General features: G+C 37.4%; 1 protein-coding gene across 4 annotated transcripts in view; it reads left to right on the top strand.

Moving 5' to 3' along the window:
• The window catches only part of SLC7A6 (solute carrier family 7 (amino acid transporter light chain, y+L system), member 6), a 38,149-nt gene that overhangs the window by 6,958 nt on the left and 10,251 nt on the right, over positions 1 to 20,940 (top strand). Inside the window, exons 1-6 of one of the 4 annotated variants that reach the window (XM_009320807.1) lie at positions 3,679 to 4,101; positions 4,415 to 4,531; positions 6,133 to 6,705; positions 10,397 to 10,522; positions 12,346 to 12,490; positions 15,029 to 15,152. In XM_009320807.1, coding sequence (XP_009319082.1) covers positions 6,174 to 6,705; positions 10,397 to 10,522; positions 12,346 to 12,490; positions 15,029 to 15,152 — 927 coding nt within the window. In that variant the 5' untranslated portion in view covers positions 3,679 to 4,101; positions 4,415 to 4,531; positions 6,133 to 6,173. Of the gene's footprint in view, positions 1 to 3,678; positions 4,532 to 6,132; positions 6,706 to 10,396; positions 10,523 to 12,345; positions 12,491 to 15,028; positions 15,153 to 20,940 lie in introns of those variants that run through there. The other 3 variants (XM_009320808.1, XM_009320806.1, XM_009320805.1) reach the window with 3 other exon arrangements.

Here is a 20,940-nt window from a genome sequence, read left to right as displayed (position 1 = left end):
CGGCGAAGCTTGCGCCGTGCGCGGAGGTTTCCGGCGCCTCTCCGCGCCGTCGCCTCCCCTGTAGCATCCGGTGCTGGCGGCCTCGGCGTCCCGGGTCGGCTGCAGGTGTACAGGGTGGCACTGCGACAAATGCCGTGTATTTATTTTTCTTTAAAGGGTGCCTCAGCGGCAGCACCTGCAGCTGCCTCAGCCTTGAGGCGCGGGGCAGCCGCTTCCCTCCTGGCGCTGTCCAGGCGGCGTGAAATATGTCTGAACCTCGCATATTTTGTAAGGAGAACAGGGTAAACACCGCTTGGGGAGGGAGGAGCGGCCACAGAGGGGCGAAATGACCCCAAATCCTCCCTCCAGCCGCGCGACGGCGGAGCCCAGAGGGCCGGTCTCCTCACGCCGTTCCCGCCGGCGACAGCCCGTCGTGTCGTGCACATCCCGACTTGAGGGTGGTTTTCTGGAGCCACGTGTTTTATTTAGTTTGGCAGCAGGCGGGTTATAACAGGATGTTGTTTGTGGTGGGTGCATGTAATTATAACTGCTCTGTTAACTAGCTATCGCAGGGAACTGAAGTGGGTTTGGTAATACCCTCAGGTTAGCATGTCTTTGCTTACTGGCATTTGGTAGTGATTTTGATTGTTTATGTGTTTTTTTAAGTGACATGTATTAAATGCAGTCCGATTAGGTGTGGCTGTAAGTTATGGCTAAAGAGTACACATGGATATAGATTTGTAGGTAAGCGTGTGCCTTTTGACATTACTTTTCCCCTTTTTGAGAGGTTTCCACTTTTGTGCCCAAGCATAAAAATAAGATAAATTATTTTAGCAAACTCTATTGCTGTGCCTTCTGCCTTTACCTGGGGCTTATTGTGTAAATTTCATCAGATGTTCCTCTCATTGCAGCTGCTTCGTGCACTCCCAGCCTCACTTCTGTCTAAATGAAGACTGTCTGCCACAAAGTCCCATGTTGTGAGCTTGCTTCTATTTTTTCCCTTGGAAATATAAAAATAAATTAGAAGTGTGAAGGATGTAGTGGCATGTTATTTTCCACTTGTAGCTAGCACAGTTCCCTAACTTTAAAGTGACTCGGTTTAAAATCTAGGTTAATATTACTGAGGTGGATTTGTCTAGGGTTGGTACTTTAGGAAATTTTGAAAAGTTTCTGAGACACTGTAACTGAATATCTGTTTGTGAGCTGATTATAGATCTTTACCTCATTTGATGTTCATAGCCTTATTCAGGATTTGTCTGAACATGTGGCTAGTATGTGTATTTGCTGAGCATCTCTTGTGCAGCTGTGTCAGGTGTGTGTAGTCAGAACTTACTGACATCACTGACACACTATCAAGTGAATAATTGACATAGTAACTTCTCTTCCTTACCTTTTTATATGATAAGTGCACCTTGTGCTTTAAAAAAAAAAAAGGATGTTACAACCAATTCTATTTGATCAAAGGTTTATTTTGTTTTTTATAGTGCTAAAGATGGTGTGTTTGCATATGTGAGTACAAAAGACTTGGTTGAACAGATTAGATCTTTACATTGGGAATTGCTTTTGTTGCAAGGGCTTCCTGTCTGCTAACTGTATGTATGGCAGGGAAATGATTCTTCTCTCACCAGAAACAAGAAAAACACATACTAGACAACTCTAAGCCTTTCCCACTTAAATGTTCAGACTGTGAGGTGCCTAAATATATACATTGCAAGGAATAGGCATTTCTGGGACTTAAAACCTTTGCTCTGTTGGTGCTTAACTCCCTGAAGACTTTCATGCTGTTTGCCTGTGTAGGGCAATCTTGACTCTTACCCAAAGGGCCAATCATTGTGTTCAGAAATAGGAGTTTTACAGCTGCTATATGTGAATAGTCAAAGTATATATGTAAAGCTGTGTTACAACAAGAGTATTTTTATGCAATCAAGACAACTGCGGAAGACAGAGGCAAGAACACTAGAAATCTTTGCTAATGAGCAAGTATTGTATAAGAGTATAGCAAAACATAGTAAGCTTTTAGCAGTTTGGTATTTCATATCCATCATTAACCCGCTCGCAGGTTCGCCCCAAGTTGAACAAATGACAGGTCATATGCTGTCCTGCTCAGTGGGAGAGAGGGGATCTTGGCAGATGGTTCCTCCTTCCCTGCTCTCAAAGGAGGGCCACCCTGTAATGCGGTGTTAGTACTTTGCTAACTGCACATTAACCTTCATTAGTTCCTTTGGTACATGGCCAACATGTGATAGGCCTTATCAGAATATATATTTTTGGTGAGACAATGAAGTGATCCTCGTTTCAGGTCACTGTGTCCTGGTTTTGTGTCAAAGCTTTCTGTATCAACGGCAGTGTCATTTCAGTAAAGAATCTTATGCGTATCAGCAAAAAGATTCCTCACAGCTGCAAAGATCAGCAAAAACAAGAGTTTAAGACTTTGTATTGCGCAAGGGTGAGTGATGAGGAAATCCACGTTAGCTTGTGTGAAGGCATAAGCCTGCATTAGCCATAGCAGTCCTGTGGCAAGGCTGGCAGCATTAGAAATCAGTTAACAGTGTTTTGAACTGGAGTATTATAGGATTATTGTATTTTAGAAAACATTTACTATTCCCCTCTGGTTCTTCTCTTCCAAGCCTGTCTGCTGCTTCCACAGAAATAATGGTCTTGTGGCAGTATAATGGATTTTAATATATGTGGTTTTTTCCTCAATATTGCTAATCTTGACATAGCTTCAGTTTTCTCTAGTTTCCACTCTCCCTCTTCCTTTGTAGGTTTGGTGGGGGTTTTTTTTCAGTCAATCAAAGCTGCTGAGTTTAGTTCCAGTTAAGATTAAGTGAAGTGCTTGTAGGAAAAAACCTGCCAATAGTTTTGTTTCTGTCATAGAGGTGGTGTAATAAGACACGCGACTCAGGCAAATAAGCAATTCCTGCCCTGAAGGCTTTAAGGATATAAAACAAACAAGGTTAGAGAAGAGAATGAAATGCCAAATCTTGAGTGAGCTGTTGCACACACCTTCATGCAAATCCTAGTTGTCAGCAGATGCCTGAAATTGAGAATAACAAAAGCAGACTTGAAGAGGAAGAAAGAGTATTGAGAGAAAAAATAAGCTAGATTGAGAGGATATTATGGTGGTTCTTTCCTGGGTAGGGTAGAATAGGGCAAGAAACAGTCAAGGTCATCAGTAACAAAATTGTATAGAACTGCAGTCACGTGCTGCTAATTGAGGTGGAGGCATTTGAACAGTGACAGGGTCTGTAGTTACAGGTAATTAAATGTACCTCTGAACTTTGGACCGTGAGGTAAATTGTGGTGACTCTTAGTCCAAAACCGCCAGTGTGCGAACAAATCAGATTTGATTTGAATGATTTAATTAATTTGAATCAAATCAAATCATCAAAATGCCTGAGTATTCAAAGTCATGTTTGTGCTTCTGAACGAGTCATACTTTCAAAGGTGTTCCAGGAAGAAATGGGAATGATAATTAGGATATGTGAAGTAAGAAATCATAAAGCTGTGTAGTTATTACCAGAATGATGTTCTATATCCATGAGTCAATTCTTAACATATTACTCAGTTTTATCCTTTGGGATAGGGGAAGGGTTGAGAATGAACATGGCGTATTTTCAAACTGGCAGTGGGATGTCATAATAGTAGCTGTATTATTCTTATTTTTTCCACTGACATTCATCTAGAGTGATTTGCCTTCTGAAATATATTTGCAACTAGTGTCCTGTCCGAGTCAAAATAGAAATGAAAAGACTCAATTTGGAGTTGAATGTTATTTCTACGGGTCACAAGTGTTCTTTAAATCCACTTCTTACGGTTAAATTAGTCATTAAGACATCTGCTTTGATTATTTGTCCTGCTGTTTTACACATTTATGCTTTCTGATGATTGCATCATATTTGCAATTGATTATTATAATAATTTATATTAATTTATACAGTAATAACTGAACTTTGTCTTGTAAAGCAAACCAAATAATCTTACAAGCTCATAGGCCGTATGTCTTTCTGAAGACTTAGCTCTAGTACACCAATAACAGAAAATCAGCCAGTATGTGGTTGCAAATGAATTTGACACAAGATAGATGGAAGAGTAAATAACAAGGAGAACCAGTAACAACTGGTGAGCTGAATTTGCTTTTGTTTTCCTTTGCAGTTTTGGGCACAGTCGTCTGTAGAAACTGTGTGGATCCCTCTCTTTTAATTAGTTTAATTTTGTTGGAGATGCCTCATTATAACACTCAAGCTTTTAAGTCTTGAAATAGCAGACTGCTATTGCAGTTTCTGGAAAGTTGAAAATTTTTAGTCTTATTAAAAGTGTGAAATTTGATGGCTTGTGATGTATGTATGGCACTAGATAAAAAGTTGACTCATGTATAAATGATAAAATATGTATTTAGTAATTAACCATCTCTGTGTTTCTTTGAAATATTAAGGGGAAAATAAATCAGAAGGCATCCAACTAAACAGATTGAGGATCTCATTTTGCATTATTTAAAAGAACACAGTCTCTATTTTAACGTGGAAAAAGTTAGAAGATTCATGAATTGGAGGTGAATGATGTAACATGTTTCAGTAAATGATTTGTACTCCATTTCAGTAGAAGTTACTTTTTTATTGATTGAAAATAGTCTTTATCATTTTCACATCTTTAGAACTATTCTAGTTCAGGGATGCCAAGTCAGATTTTCTGTATTGTAGTATACAGGCGTTGGCTTTATAATAACGGAAGAGTATGATTATTAAGTTTCCCTCCAGGAAGGTGTGCCCCTAACTGCATGAGCAAAACCTTATATGTTTGTATGTTACTAGATGCATAGATATATATGCAGTTTGGGTGATTGCATACTGATCTTTTAAAATCCCCGTACTCAGGGTTTTTGTTCTCTTAGTTGGCAAGTTTATTGTTGGAATAACAAAACCATTTGTAAAATTAGTGTTACCCCAAAAAAGCGCAAAACCTTTTTTTTTCTCCCTGCTAGATCAGCTGCTTTATTCTAATTGACCCAGACTTTTTTATTTTTCTGTTCTGTAGTAAATGGCTGAAGTATACACTGAGGAAAGTTTAATGAGGAGCAGGGCAAATGAATGGTAGTGCATTCTGGTAATTATGTAAGGCCTATTCTTTATGGAGCTGATAACCTAGTAATCAAAGGTACATTTGCAATTTAAGCTGGTTTCCATACAAGACTGTTCCTTGAATAGATTATTTCTTACTTGAAATTCTATAAAATGGGCCTTATTCAGAAGTACTGCTAATTTCCGGTATATTTTTGTGCTAATAAATGTTACTAGCAGTAACTTGCTTTTGGAAAGCATGGGAGAATTTCCTGGATACTTGAGAAGAAGGTGGTTCATTTCCAAATGGTCAATTCTGAAGCAGAGGAAAATGTTTATTTCACCTCTGTGTTCTTAGGTACTGTTAAATACAGTAAAATAATGTAATGGAGGAATTTGGATTGAAACTACTGTGGGCTTTTTCATGTACAGCCTGCACTCCTAGATAACTCCAAGAAATGAGGCAGTGGGAACTGGGAACAGTTTCGTGGAGGGGGGAGGGAGTGAACTAGTATCAGTTAAAAGTCAAGAGTTGGATCAAGGGGATTCTGGAGTAAGTATCTCTTCATATTGCCCTTGGCAAGAGCGCACACTGCGTTAATAAAATGTGCAACCCTCTTACTAGATCACTCATAACTTACATGTGTAAGTACAATAATTTGATTAATTTTTTTAGTACTGCAATAAATCTATGTTCATGATTAGAACTTCCAGCTTGGTCTTACAGTGCTTGCTTTTCTGTATCACCTCACTTTGCTTTTATCTGTTCTTTCTTCCTTTTCAACATTGGAATCCCTCAATTCATTTTTGGTTGGGTTGTTTGTTGTTGGTTCCCCCCCCCCCCCAAAGGTAGAAGCTCCTTTCTCAGCTTAAGTTATATTGGAATTTGTCTCTTGCCCTGTGTGTGTTGATTTTTCTGTTTATTTTAACTATGCATGGATTTACCTTTGTGTAAGAACACATACTAAGTAACAGAAGGGACTTTCTCAATTTACATTTGTAAATCATAGGGTGAAAAGGTAGAAAGAAGATTTGGCAAGAAAGTCCTGGGATAAAATATTTTATAGTGATTTCAGCTGTCTATATTTTGTTTTAGATTGTGATCTGGAGTTGTGGAGAATTCACAGTCTTTCCACAATGGGAGAAAGGACAGATTGTATGAAGTCGCATAGTTCACTGGCTGAATACAGCCCCGTCAATAAATCAGACAGGACAGATCCAAGTGACAGCTGTGAAATGCAGGATGGAAACCAAAATACAATGCAACTGAAGAAAGAAATATCTTTGATAAATGGGATAAGCCTTATAGTAGGCAACATGATTGGTTCAGGTATCTTTGTCTCTCCCAAAGGAGTTCTCATCTACAGCAAATCTTACGGATTGTCTCTAATAATTTGGGCAATCGGAGGGATTTTTTCAGTCTTTGGAGCTCTCTGCTATGCTGAACTTGGAACCACTATTACAAAGTCAGGAGCCAGCTACGCATATATCTTGGAGTCTTTTGGGAGCTTCATCGCTTTTATTCGTTTGTGGACCTCACTCCTAATTGTTGAGCCAACTAGTCAAGCAATTATTGCCATCACCTTTGCTAACTACATAGTTCAACCTTTCTTCCCTTCTTGTGATCCTCCGTATTTGGCTTGCCGTCTCATAGCAGCTGCTTGTGAATGTAAGTATTTCTTGAAATTTACTACGGTAATTTTTTATCCAGGGTTAAGCTTTTATTAAAACAAATCCTACCAAGTCCCAGAGTTGTTGCATACTGAATCTACAACAGTTTAAGTTACAGCGGGGGAAAAGAACAATTTCCAGCACGTGAATAACTTGTAGGTATTCAGTCAGTGAATTTTCTCATTCAGAAGCAGAACAAGGTATTTAACTCTTCCAAGTTTACTTACATGGGAAAGTGGGGGAAAAAGTTTGTTTTCCCTCAGGGAGGTATATTAAATCAAACCTCAAGATATTCTTGGTGTGGTCTAAAAGTTGTTGCAGAATACCTCTTATGCTATGAATTCTGCTGTAATTTATTTTACAATAGCTTCTCAATGTAGACATGCTTAAGTAATTACTCTGGTAGCGTTTCAAAAGACCATTCATTCAAGATTATTCTTCATGCTCGTGATTAACAGTAACATAAAAAAGTTGTACCTGTTGTAAAGCTTTTTTGAAAAGCAGAAATTTTGTGTGCGCATAAAACATTGAGATGTTTGTAATCAGATAGCTAGCTCTGTTAGTCAATATGAACAGCTGTCCACATGCTTCAAATCAGGACTGTTCTGCTGTATCAAGAGCATGAAACTGTATGATTGTACTGTGTGTGTGTCTTAATTTTAGGTATTTCCTATTAAAAGTGTTTATATACGTATTTTACATTTCCAGTAAACAGTGAAAAATATATTTCAGAAAGTCTCTATGGCAATCCTTTGTCATATACTGATCATCATCGCTGTGTGCTGTGGAGTCTGCCATTCCTACTGACCTGATGCTTTTATCATAAAGCTAATACAGAACTTGGGTTTTTTTACTGCCAACAGTATGCTACAGGGAGGAGATGTGCTGCTCCTAGCTGTTTCCTTTTTGAGGCAACAGGGAGTCTGTTGAAATCGCTCTAATGTTCCTTATTACAGTTGTCTATGTAGGACTAGAAGAGGGGAAAGACAGAGTGCGCAGTAGTGTGTGCTTCAAATATTTCACCTCTGTAACTAGTTGTGAACATTATAGCTTCCCCTTCCGTTTTTCTAAGTTAATTTGTTACTGTTGGGAAAGCACTAATGTGCTGGTCCAGGTCCAGGTAGTGGGAAGAATAATCACAAACTTCCTCCAAAAAATCCGTCAGCTTACTCAGTTCTGTTCCCTCCATCTCCCTCCTCCCTTCCAAATGTGTGTCCACATTTTGTTGTGACAACTTCAGGAAAGAAATGAAGGACCTGTAGTGTCACGTCCACATTCCTTAAACAGATACTGTCCCAAGGTATCCTGGCACAGATTCAGGAGTGTGGGGGAATCTGCTCTTCCATTTAAGGTATCTCACATCTGAGGGGAGTTAGCCCTCATAAAAAGCAGTTTATGAAAAAGCAAGAAATTAAGACAAAGTGATTCCATTAAAATGATTATATAGTAGATGTAGAAAGACAATGTGATGTCCTCTACACTTGCTGCTAAGAGAGGGAATTTAGCACGTTTTTCTTTAGTGGAGACATGTGACAGCAAGATCACTCTTATGTAGGTGGAACAACTTACTTTAAATGTTCATTTTATTGTTTAAATGCTTGTTCTGCCCTGCTGTTAGACTCTCTTTATTATTACAATACTTTATTAATGAAGTTGCCGGGAATGGAAGTCTGAACATTGGTTAGGTACAGATTGTATGTGAGAATGGGTGGGTTTGTTGTGGGGTTTCTTTTTGGTTTGTTTTTTTTTTTAAGCTGTAGTAAGAACAATACTAGATCTAGTGTGAGATCAGTCAGTGTTATACAGCATTACTTTATCAATCATTTTGCCAATGGGTGTGGCATCTGGTGCTACAGAACTAAACTTGACAGTTCTCAGGAACTTTAAGCAGCTAAACGATAATTAAATTGAAGAAAACATGAGAGAATAATTTTAGTAAAAGAAAGAGGGAGGGGATGTGGCTTATTCAGATTCTTGATTATCTTTTTTTTTTTCTTTTAAGATATCAGAAACAGAGTAGCATTTCATCTAAAGCAGAGAACAAGTCCTAACTCACTAAAATAAGGAGTTAATAATAATTATTCCCAATGAAAGTTGCTTAAAAAAAAAAATGTCCAAAATAAACCCTGTGAGCAAATACTCCATAGATAATACCGATCATTAATACTGCAGAGCAGAGACCAAGCAGAGTTGTTTTTTTCCTGAGGGCTCTTTGGGAGCTGCAGCAATCTGGACTTTTGAAATTTGATACAACTGTTTTTTTCCCCTCATCTTGCCAAGCTCAGTGGAATCTCGTTCAGCTATTCCACTTGGCCAGGCTGTCCAGTATACTAGTGCCACACTTCTGAGATCATTACCTTTCTTTTGTTATCTTTTTAAAATTGAAACTTTTCTATTTGGTAACTGTGCTAAGTACATTTTTATCGTAATAGTATCACGTTATTCTTGGATTATGGGAAAGGAAATAATTTATCACATTTTCTCATTTAATTTTGATTTGCTACTACTTTGCTACTACTATTTAATTTTGATTTGCTACCAGGTTTAGGTTTTATTTTTATGCATATTTAAAATACATAGTACAAGAAAATTGTTTGGCGATAAAAAGTATAGTAGAATATAACGACTTTTTTACTAGTTGGGGGAAAAAAGAGATTTGGGGAAAACTTCTCGGTTGGAATCAATAATGTAATGATAATCTGGATAAGAAAACTATGCACTGAATTAGTATTTTGTTCAATAAAGAATACTGAAGATACTGAATCCTATTCAATATTCAGCATTTGAGTTCAGGCAGAAGTTGTCTGGCTCTCCATTTGAGGAAAAAGTAATAAGTGCAAAAGCAAAATGTTGAGAGCCATGAGAACAATGTATTTCAACAATAGGTTGAAATGTGTTTGTTGAGGAAGTTGATCATATGAGTAAGTTTAGTCAGCCACTATTACTAAAATATTTGTGAAATCTGAAGGTCTCGCTTCAAGTTCCATTACAATCTTGTGAAATAGGTCTGACGCTGATGTGTTTTGGGAGAGAGGGAGGAATATATACAGAATACTCATTACTTACTACCAGTTCTTTAAAATCCAGATTAATGTTGCCTTAGCTGTAAAGCCTATGTTACTTGGCCAGATCTGTTCTAACCTCGCTTAGTAATACAGTTTAATACAACTGGAAAAGAGTATTGAATCGCCTGTGACCATATTCAGTATTACAAATACTCTGTGGATGTTGAACTCATCCTCATACTAACAAGGAAGGGGAAAAAACTTTTCACACACTATTTTAATATGTTTGCCTAAAGGAATTTCTAGATAATATTTCATTTATCAGAACAATATTGATACATTGAAATGAATTATGCAATGGTTTCTTTAGCTTCAGGATAGTTGCAGAGTGCAGCTGATGAGGGGTAACGTTAGGAAAATGGGCATGTAATCAGAGAAGGGGAAGGTCCTTCCTTCCATCTTTTGAAACAGTGTGTTTAGAACATCTGTTTCCTACTGTTTTGTTTAAACCAGTGTATTTTCAGTACCAGTGTATTTTGCTTAGTTTAACCTAAGTATTAATATAACAGGTAAGTGCATATTTAGATTATAATTTAAAATCTTTGAAAAATGAATTAAACTGAATATTGTTCAAATAATCTTTTAATTGTTATTTTTTTTCTCCCCACCTCCCCACCCCGCCAGGTCTTCTAACATTTATAAATTGTGCCTACGTTAAATGGGGAACACGGGTGCAGGATATATTTACTTATGCTAAAGTCACTGCTCTTATTGTCATCATCATAACCGGACTTGTTAAAATATGCCAGGGTAAGCTTATAAAATTAAAGCAAAGGTTTGTATTTATCAGTTAAACTGAGTAACTGGTCTAAAGACTGTAAAATACCTCTGTATGTGTTATCAAATGCCTCAGTACAAGCATAATATAGCCACTTTGAAAACACCAATAATACCAAAGTTAGGCATTATCATGATACTGTATTATGAGAAGCTATCCTATCTCAGCTGACTTTGAACTAGGTACGAGAAGGTAACTGATTGCTCAGCAATGTTGTTCAACTTACAGCCTGCAGTATGAAATAATAAAGGAAACGAAAACAGCAAAATACAGAGCTAGCAAAATACGATGGGAGCGGAGAAAGCTGTAAATTTCTGTAAGGAACATACTACTTTACAATGAGATCAACTGAATATTTTTTTTACAAAATGAATTTTGTGCAAGTCTGAAAGTGACTGAACTTGAAGTAAAAATAGATTCTTAAGAACATGTAAGTAGATTTGTGAAACAGCAGCTCTTTTTTTTGCTCAAATCCTGAGTTCTGTTATAGCTTTTGAGAATTAGAAAGTTGCTGGGGTTTTGGATTTATTTTTTTTAAATTTGTGTGTGTGTGTTGGGCACTGTGCCTTCAAGTTAGAGGAATTCTGAACTTAGTTTTGTTCTTATCTCTTCCTTTGGGGAGAATTTATTGGTGTGTTAGCTTAAAAAAATTACCCTGCTTTCAAAGCTGCCATAAAGGTCTTTCCCTGGCAGTCTGGCAATTTGTGTCCTTTGCTCTGACCGGTTATTGTTGAAAGTCCATGAGCAAGGTAATTATTGTGAATGGAACAAGAATATGCATATGTGAGCACCATGCTGGAGTGTTTAATCCTTAGCACATCTGCCCATCCCTTGTTTTGTAGATACTGAGCTTGTTCACTACTAACTTCCTTGACATTGTCTCCCTTCTGTGTTTCTAACTAAGCAGTTACTCTGCTTGTGTCTGTGCCAAGGGAATAGCAATGTCTAGTTAGGATAAAAAAGAGAAAGAAGTGAAGGTATTTTAGAGGCCTCAAATATTTGCCTGGCCAGTTTTGATGAAGTCTAAACATTTCAGGATGCATAGTACAGGGCACGTTTTGGAGATACATAGTTACTCACCTGTCTGTATTTGGTGTTTTTGTGTGTGTGTCTGCATATGTAAAATAGTCTAAATATATAAAACTGCCATTGATGAGCTTGTCTTGACTTGCTTAAAATCAAAAGATGGCACAAGTTCTCACAAATACTGGTGCAAAAAAACATACACTTTTTCTCTTAGCTTGGGAAAATTTTATCTCAGGTAACAATAATATTTTATGTTCTGATAATTATCCTCAGTTTTCTATTTTTAATAGCTAAAACTTAAACATCCATTTAGTTTGGGGGTTTTTTTGGTCACAGTTATTTAAAATCAACTGTAATCTTTATTTTCTGCATAGAATAAATGATTGAAAATTTAAAAGCATATAGAAGGACAGAGTGGATTATTTTATAAATATATATGTTATAAAAAATAGCCTCAGCCTGAGTATTGTCATTGCCAGTTGTTTGTAGCTTAGGCTGAACTTAATGTTCCTGAACTTTTTGTGCCATTGTGGACAAATTAGGTGTTTAAGTATAGAACAGTATCATCCACAGGGCATAATTTTTAGTAGTTTAAATGCCATGCTTATTCTCATGGCTGAAGCACAGAGTAGAATTGGAAAAAGGGATTAATAAGCAGCTTTGAAGGAATTAGGGTTTCTGAGTTTTCTTGTATTTGTGTGCCAAATTGAAAAAAATTACTTGCTGTATTTTATTATCCTGTACTTCATTGCATTTCTTCCGCACACAGGACATTCATCGCACTTTGAGAACTCTTTTGAGGGATCCTCTTTTGATATCGGAGACATTTCCCTCGCGCTTTATTCTGCCTTGTTCTCTTACTCTGGTTGGGATACACTCAATTTTGTAACGGAAGAGATCAAAAACCCAGAAAGGTAAATGATTTGAGCTTTCTAAACCTGGATAGTTCCCAAGTTGCTCGTTTTGTGGCTGTCTTTCACTAATGAGTTCTGAGCTTATACGGAAATGAGTAGAACTGTTCTATACTTAGATGGTAAGGCTGTGAACAGCCATTAGCAGAGACTTATTAGTTTTAAACTCCATTAAAAACGAAAAAAAAAAAGGTAAGAATAAATAAGTTCAGACGACTGCAGGATGCTGTATTCAGTGCTTGATAAGCTTTCGGTTCAAGATGTTGCTACTATTTATTACAATAGGTGTTAATATTGCAGTGAAACAGTTACATAACTGTAGTCTGTGCTGTGTTTATCTGTGCAATAATTCTGATTTCATATTTAAGAATGTTATCTTTTCCACGAATTTATGCTCTAAAAGTGTGACTAATCTTGTTCAGTTGTGAGTCTGTAAGCAGATGCCTTTGTGTTAAAAATAGAATCCCATTTGATAATTTTCACTTCCTATTATAAGCAGCAGCTCAGATTGCTACAACCAAAAGATAAAGAATGGAAGATAGACTTCCCCCCCCCCCCAATTCTCCCAACTGATGTTGACTTTTGCCATTTGTTCTGTTACCCCTGAGTTCTATGCTGTGCATTCATTTAACCAGAAAAGTTATCTATTGAAAAGATAAAATAGCAGATAAATATTTTAACTCTAAAAATAGCTATTTTTAGTTAGAATTTCAGGTTGACAATGTTTCCTTAAATTGTCTTGCAAAGATTTGTTATACGTATTCAGAAGAGACGTACATTTTGTATTTGCATCAGTCATTTGGTCCTTCAAATTGTATTTTTTCCACTGAAAAAGCTCCCCTTTTGAGTGCTGTTGCAATGCCTTTTCATCTTTTTAAAGTTAGTGTATTGTTCTGTGTTATCAGCTGGATAACTCTTGTTATCTATTGTTTTGAAAAGTAATTTTTCTCACGGGATATTCATCTGATGAAAATTTCTTTAGATTCTTTTGCTATTTGTAAGCATCAATGCCTAATACAAGCTTCGTTCTTGGTAACAATTGTAGCTGATAAAGTGAACTTCAAATTTCATCTTTCTACATTGACAATTCTTGGGAATAATGAGATGGTCCAGACTTCTATAAAATTACTCCAAGAATTACGTATTTTTCATATTCACTTGATTCATAGTGCCCTCATGCTTGTCCAGTCAAAAGTTGCAATCCACAAGTTAAATTTGAAACAGTCCCTTGGCTTTAATCTTGGGTGATGCAAAGTCCTTAAAATGCCATTTCAGCTTTTTGTTGCATTAAGTAACATTTCTGAATTAATTTCTAAGTGGTTTTCTAATTGTTTCTTCTCTGCGCTGAGGTTCACAGGTCTCTTACTGTGAGTGTGCAACCTGAAAGCAGTCTCAGAACTCCCAGTTACTAATTTACTGATTTATATTGGGGGGGATGTGGCGTGTGTTTGTTTTTCTGCTTCCACAGCATCAGACTGACCCAGCTGGAGTTCTGGGCCTCAGGAAATTTTTGAGGAAACTTCCAAAGTGCATTTTATTTTTCTGCTTTGTTGGGTTTTTGTTGGGTTTTTGTTGGGGTTATTGAAAACCGTGTTCATGGCAAATGCTCATCCATGTCACCATGGCGTGTTTGGTTTCAAGCTGGGCAAATGCGAGAGTAACACTCTCAGTTTTGCTTTCCCTTTTGAGACATTTGAATATCCCTGCAAGCTTTGGGGAAAGAATAAGGCTGAGAAAAGCCAAAGCCTAGGATTAAAAGTTTGCTTCTGCTTCTGCTCTGCAGAGCTTCTCCCTGTGGAGCTGCAGACTCAGGGCTGTGAGTTTATCTCAGCTTTAAATTAGATCTTATCTGTTTACATCTAGAGGTTTGCAGTGTTTTCATGTTACTCCAGACTTTTTTTGTATTACTTTCTAGATATGTGTTTGCTAGTAAGATACAGCACATCCAGAGATTCACAGCTGTGCAGCAATTTTGGATCTGTCCTCTGCATCTCTACTTTCTGCAGTTACGCAGCCCAATTAATTTGTTCTCTGCAGTGATGAGTGCAGATGAGAAGACCAGGGGTTTGGTTTGGTTTAGTGGATCTCCCTACATCAGTTCTAGAAGTGAGTGCTAGAAGAACAGCGGCATTCCCCAGGGAGAATGAGTGTGGTGACTCAGAGCTCTGCCCCTTTGGGTTCTAGTTGTGGTAATTAACAGGGCCAGTAGGAAATAATTTAAAGCATGTAAATTTGAAGGCTATTATTACTGATCTGGAAACCCTGAAGTTACGGTACTTGAAAAGCAGTTGCATAGAATCCCTTTCTACACATAATTTAGGTTTTAAGTTATTGCAAAAAATTAGATTTTTTTCCAGTATTCTGTATTAGAATTTCTAGTTTTAAAAGAAACCAAACTCTTCAGAGATACCTATTTTAAATCTTTATACTGTCTTCATACCTTTTATCTCTAAGGTAAAGGATGCAAATAAATAAGTTTATTCTGTTATTAATGGATTTTTTTTCCTGGGTTGTGGGTTTTGGGTTTTTTTTGTGTTACAGGAACTTGCCACTGGCTATTGCAGTGTCTATGCCAATTGTGACTGTTATCTATATTATGACCAATATAGCTTACTATACAGTGCTGGATATCGAAGCCGTTCTTTCTAGTGATGCTGTGGCAGTGGTAAGTTGACCATGTGGTATTTTGCTATATTATTCACTTTTCACCTTTTAGGGATGCATTTCATTTTGAGGAACAAAACAGGAAAAATCCCTAGTTTATTACAGTACTTCACTGAATACAGGAGGACAGGACAACTCATCATGAATAATTTAATTTTAAATAGAAAAGTAGGTAATGAATCACGTATAATAATAATATATTATCAGATTTATTAAAACAAGCACACATGCATCTTGTTAACGTATTTTGCAAAGATGCTAATTAGACTTGTGCACTTTGAGCTGATTGTAAATTAGACTCATTAGTACATAATTGTCTTCTCTGTTCCTTCATGCTGCAGTATTTAGAAAGCTGGAGCGGTACGCAGAACAGTGTTGCACTGAGCTACATTCTATTGAGCTAATAATTGGTGCAATGCATATCTGTAAATGGCTGTGTTGCAGCTCACCTATGACAAAGTTTAGCTTTATATCTCCTTTTTAATAATTTAAATCACTGTCTTCCTAGCACTGTATTAATTCCAACAACTTCCAATATTTTGAAATTCATTATTTTTGTATATGGATGGAAGTTTAAATCCAATTAAAATATATAAGCTTCTTAAAGTAGAAGTTGGTCAAAACATGTTTGATGCTTAAAGCTAATCACTAAACAAAAGTGAAGGGTTTTCTTTGCCGTGTAGCTAGTAAATTAATTGGATAGTTCTGGTTACTATACCCTTTAGACTTGAGACTAGGAAAATTTAATCTTCTTTTTGGTTATTTAAATTGGAGGAAAATAAATAGCTTTCCTCCCTTTTAGATTCCCAATTGGCTTCTAAAATTCAAGTAGTTAGACAATGGACAGAGAGTTTTAAATACATCAAAATGAAGGAAGCATTCACTCTGTTCCCACAGAGGATCACTAGCATTAAAAACTGGCTTAGCAAATCAGCAAACTCTTGTTTCAGGTATTTAGGCAGATGGTTCCGCAAAAGCATTTACTTGACTTTCTTTCAAACTTGAGAAATATTTATATTTAATGTAAGCTTTCAAAATAGTTTATAGTAAATGTGGGCTGTAACTTGTTATTTCAAATGCAATTATGCAGGTGTTTATTTCAAAATGTATTGAAAGTAAATAAATTTTAATTCTTTGCCTCTTTTTAGTTGGAATATGGAAATACAAGTCATAAAATATATTGTAGAAAAACTTGGCAGAACACTTCAGAATGAAACAAAACAAGACAAGGACAGAAAATATTTAGTTTTGAATCAGCATATGCTGAGGGGTAATAAAATCTCCAGGAATATTTATTTCTGTTGTAGGCTATGGTATCCCGTATAAAGTACCTTCCAGTGACTCATAATGGAATTTTAATTCTTGTCTAGAATTAATTAATCCAGACAAAATTAAAAGCCAATACACAGTCCACTGTCCGTCCTGACTTCTGTAAAGCAATACCCTATTGTTTTTTTCTAACAAAGACTTGGAAAATACACTCCTTTGACAACAATCAAATTCTGCAATCCAGCCTATCCCCTAAGAGTATTCTGTGCTCACTTTACTGCTCCTGGCCTTTGTCATAACAGAGGTTTATACAGCCATTTGGTGAATGGGATCAGGAAAACTGATCCACCCTCGTAGGTTGGGGGAAAGATTCACTGTGGGCCTGTCCAATCTATGTTGCTGTACGCAGCAAGTGGTAGTACTGCAGCAGCAGTGGGTGGCCAGATAAAGGATGGATGACGGATGCCTGAACCTTACTACACATGTGAAACCCAGGCCTAAATTTTTATGATTTTATATACTCTTCATTTAGCTGTTCTTTGACATTGTTCTTACCAAAAGTGAGTATATATTTATTTTTTTGTGTGTATATGCATTTATGTTTATACACATGCTGTGTAATTTTACATGAAATTGTAATACTCAGAACTGGACAGATCAGGTCTTCCCCTCTAGTATAGGATACATCCGGATATGGAGGAGAAAAAAGGAAGACTTGAGAATGGTATAAATCCTTAGTCAATCTAATTGCACACAGAGATTTTGGGCGACCAGGATAAGAATGAAAAAATATGTTTGTGATTTCCAAAGTTATTAGGGGATTTACTTCTTGTGCTAGTTTTAATGAAACTTAACCGAATTAATGACTTTGGAAGTCTAGAGCTGTGCTTTTTCACTAGATCTCAGGATTGCCAAATACTTGCACTTAAAAGTTTAACTAATGTTCTATCTAAAGGCATTTTTGCTGAGATGTCTCATCAGCTGGCAAACAATGGTCTTCTGATTGCCACTACTTATATCCCTTTTAGAATGACAAGGTGAAAGTGCAGCTGAAGATTAACACATGACTCATTAAAGATTCCTTTTCATTGCTGATATGAATTTAATTGCCCAGTTTTATGAAACCAACTTTAAGCTTGATCTACTAATACATTATCAAGTAGTGTGGACCTCTGGAAAGATGTCTGTGGAGTGGAACAGTTGACACTGAGGACCTGACATGCACACTATACATCCTTCAGGGGTATTTTACTTTGGATTACCTTTAATGAGGTCCCATGGACTGAATGCCTATGTGTGGTTGGATTGCAGTAGGGGAGTGCAGTAGGTATGCTCTTGAAGCGCATCTTCCAATTTAGCCTGTTCTAAAAGGGAAGCTTCCTTTACCTCTGATGCTAAACAATGTGAACCAAAAAGCAGTAAGTAGCAATACTTGGGAGAGTTGCTTCAGAAGTGCACTTGTGGTCCAAATTAAAACGCTTGTAATGCACCCATAGTTTTCAAGTGAATGGGGGGGGGGGGGAAGAGCTAATGACTGTAATGGTTGGTATTTGAAAACCCTTCTATAATACAGAAATGTAAAAATCTTCATGGTGAAATTTCTCTGGTGGTGGAAGAGAATTTTATCCTCAGTGGAATCTTTAAGACAACTTAGGGCATTGTGGTCAGCGGATGAATGAAGAAAGGAGATGAGAATTAAGCCATTCAAAAAACTAAGCTGATGAAAATGAGCCACTTTGATCTGCTCACATATTCTACATGTGATAATGGTACAGATTGCTGCAGTTTCCTTACTGCCCTCTATGTAGTTGTAGGGTGAAAATTGCAATAATGATTTTTTAAAGAAACACGGTAGTAATATTGCTGCATTTTAGAACCTTCTGTGTAGTAAAGCAGCAGTTAAATTTAATCTCTCCTTGTTGCTATTTTGGGAAGGAATGGAGTAGCTTTCTCCTATTCTTTTCAGTCAAGAGGCTTTGAGTTGGGAAGGGCGGGGATGCTATTTCCAGTTTCGAAATGATGAGAGTAAAAGTTATAAGTAATAGAAATACTAGTAATGGCGTATCTTTGCACATCACCATGCATGCTGGTTTTGTTGGTGGTTGGGAGATGAAAGAAGTCTTACCAAGGAATGGTGTGCTGGTTTTGGCTGGAATGGAGTTAATTTTCTTCATAGTAGCTAGTATGGGGCTATGTTTTGGATTTGTGCCGAAAACAGTGTTGATAGTACAGGGATGTTTTCGTTACTGCTGAGCAGTGCTTACACAAAGTCAAGGCCTTTTCTGCTTCTCACCCCACCAACGAGCAGGCTGGGGGTGCACAAGGGGTTGGGAGGGGACACAGCTGGGACAGCTGACCCCAACTGACCAAAGGGATATTCCACACCATATGACATCATGCTCAGCATATAAAGCTGGGGGAAGAAGGAGGAAGGGGGGAACATCGCAGTGACGGCATTTGTCTTCCCAAGTAACCATTACGCATGATGGAGCCCTGCTTTCCTGGAGATGGCTGAACACCTGCCTGCCGATGGGAAGGAGTAAATGAATTCCTTGTTTTGCTTTGCTTGTTTGCGCGGCTTCTTCTTTACTTATTAAACTGTCTTTATCTCACTTTTACTCTTCCCATTCTCTCTCCCATCCCACCAGGGCGGAGTAAGCAAGCGGCTGTGTGTGGCTTAGTTGCCGGCTGGGGTTAAACCAGGACAGATGATATGAAACAAAATGATAAAATGTCCTTCTTTTACTTCAGTATTAGCTTCACTGTGGTATAGTCCCAGTGTTGGGGCTAAGAAACTAATTTTTAAGCTCTTTTTTTGTTGAAGTAATTTAAGTAATATAGCAACAGCTAGCTTATTTCTGCAAATGCTCTTCAGACATTTGCTGATCATCTAAAAATCACTTCCTTTTTCAAAGATTCCTGTCAGAGTCTCACGGTTGACTTCTGTTTTACTTCCTCATACAAACCATCACAACCCTGTTAAGTTTTATGCATATGAAGCAGTTACTCTGTAGCACAAACACACTTAAAATTTCTGCTTTTATTTATTTATTTGATCTCACCTTCCCCTGTCACTGAATAACTATTTTTTTGCATCCGAGAGCGCCATTGTACTTTTTGTTTGTGAAGAGGGTAGCTCGCTCCACAAGCACATTTTGGGCTGCTTTATCTTCTAACAGGAAAGAACATACTGGCTGACAGTGCATAGCTTGTTACCTGCTTCCTGTGTTTAGTCATGTCTGGGGTTTTTTGATTGAGTTCATACAATGGGTGATATTTGGCAGCTTACTTCTTTTACTTGGAAAAGCTAAAAATGATTCCTGGTTGAAGCAAATGGTTGTCCTGCATAGCCAGCTGTCATCTTTCTTGGAGCTGTACAGCTTTCTCTGTAGATTGGGGATAAAGATGACGACTTCAGCTGCATCTTTGCATACCATCTTGCAAGACCAGCGTTGATCAATCCAATTTACCCTGGTGTACTCATATTCTAGAGCAGACTTGCTTTGCTTTGACATGCCCTCTCCCTTAATGAAACAGGAATGTGGGAGGCTGTGTGTTTTAGCCATTTTATTCTTCTTTGCTGTATAGTTTAACAAATGATGAGTCTCTTTTTTCTAACTGAATTCAGCCAGAAATTCTTAAGTTACTCTTAGACTCTTTGGGTATTACTTCTCTTCCTTCATTTGGCCAGTCACTGGCTTCTTTTCTGAAGAGGAAAATCTGCTCATCTTTGGCTGCCAGTGTCATGTCCACCTTCTTTGCTTGCACTGGCACCTCCCAGTAAGGTTCCTTTGGATGAAATGCACATTCTGTACCTTATAATGGAAGAACTCTTCATTAAGGACAGGCAGTTGCTTTTAAAAGGCAGCTGTTTAGTAAGTCATTTGCCTTCTTTCTTGGAGCTAGCCATAATCCATTACCAATGCAGCACTCCTGTTGCTGGTTATATAGAAGTTCTCTGGCTTTGGAGGCCAAGCTGAAAAGTTGAGCCAGAACTTGAAAGAGTGCTACATAATATTTTCAGTATGAGAAAGATAAGAGACTCTGGAAAACGTTGAACCCTTATTCTACAGCTAGCTATTAAAAATGCTAAGAACAGGATAAACACCTGAGAAGATTTAGATGAAATATCTTCAGCACCTCCATGAAGACACGAATGAAACAGTTGTACTGTTGGAGCTGGCATCTGTAATCTTAATGTAGGCCATGCAGAAAAGACACGTTACGTGCAGTAGACATGCAATAATATTAATGCAGTAGAGTGGTGCTGGTTTCTCTTACCATAAGATTGTATTGGGTAACCTAAAGATGAAGAGAGACTTTCATGCTGGACCTTGCACTGTACTGGAACCTTTTTCTCCAAGAAAAGGTGTTGCCAATAATACAAGGAGATAATTATGTCTGTCTGAGTAGAATCAATCAACAGAATGGTGGTTGAAACAAGAATTACAGGAAACCTGAATATTTAAATTGCTTTCTTTTGCACCTTTACAATTTTCTGACTCTCTTTTCAGTTGCTG

The sequence above is a fragment of the Pygoscelis adeliae genome, unplaced genomic scaffold (assembly GCF_000699105.1).
Source record: "Pygoscelis adeliae isolate BGI_AS28 unplaced genomic scaffold, ASM69910v1 Scaffold63, whole genome shotgun sequence".
Taxonomy (NCBI): Eukaryota; Metazoa; Chordata; class Aves; order Sphenisciformes; family Spheniscidae; genus Pygoscelis; species Pygoscelis adeliae.
Note: the sequence above shows the minus strand (reverse complement) of the source record. Positions and strands in the feature narration are given on the sequence as shown.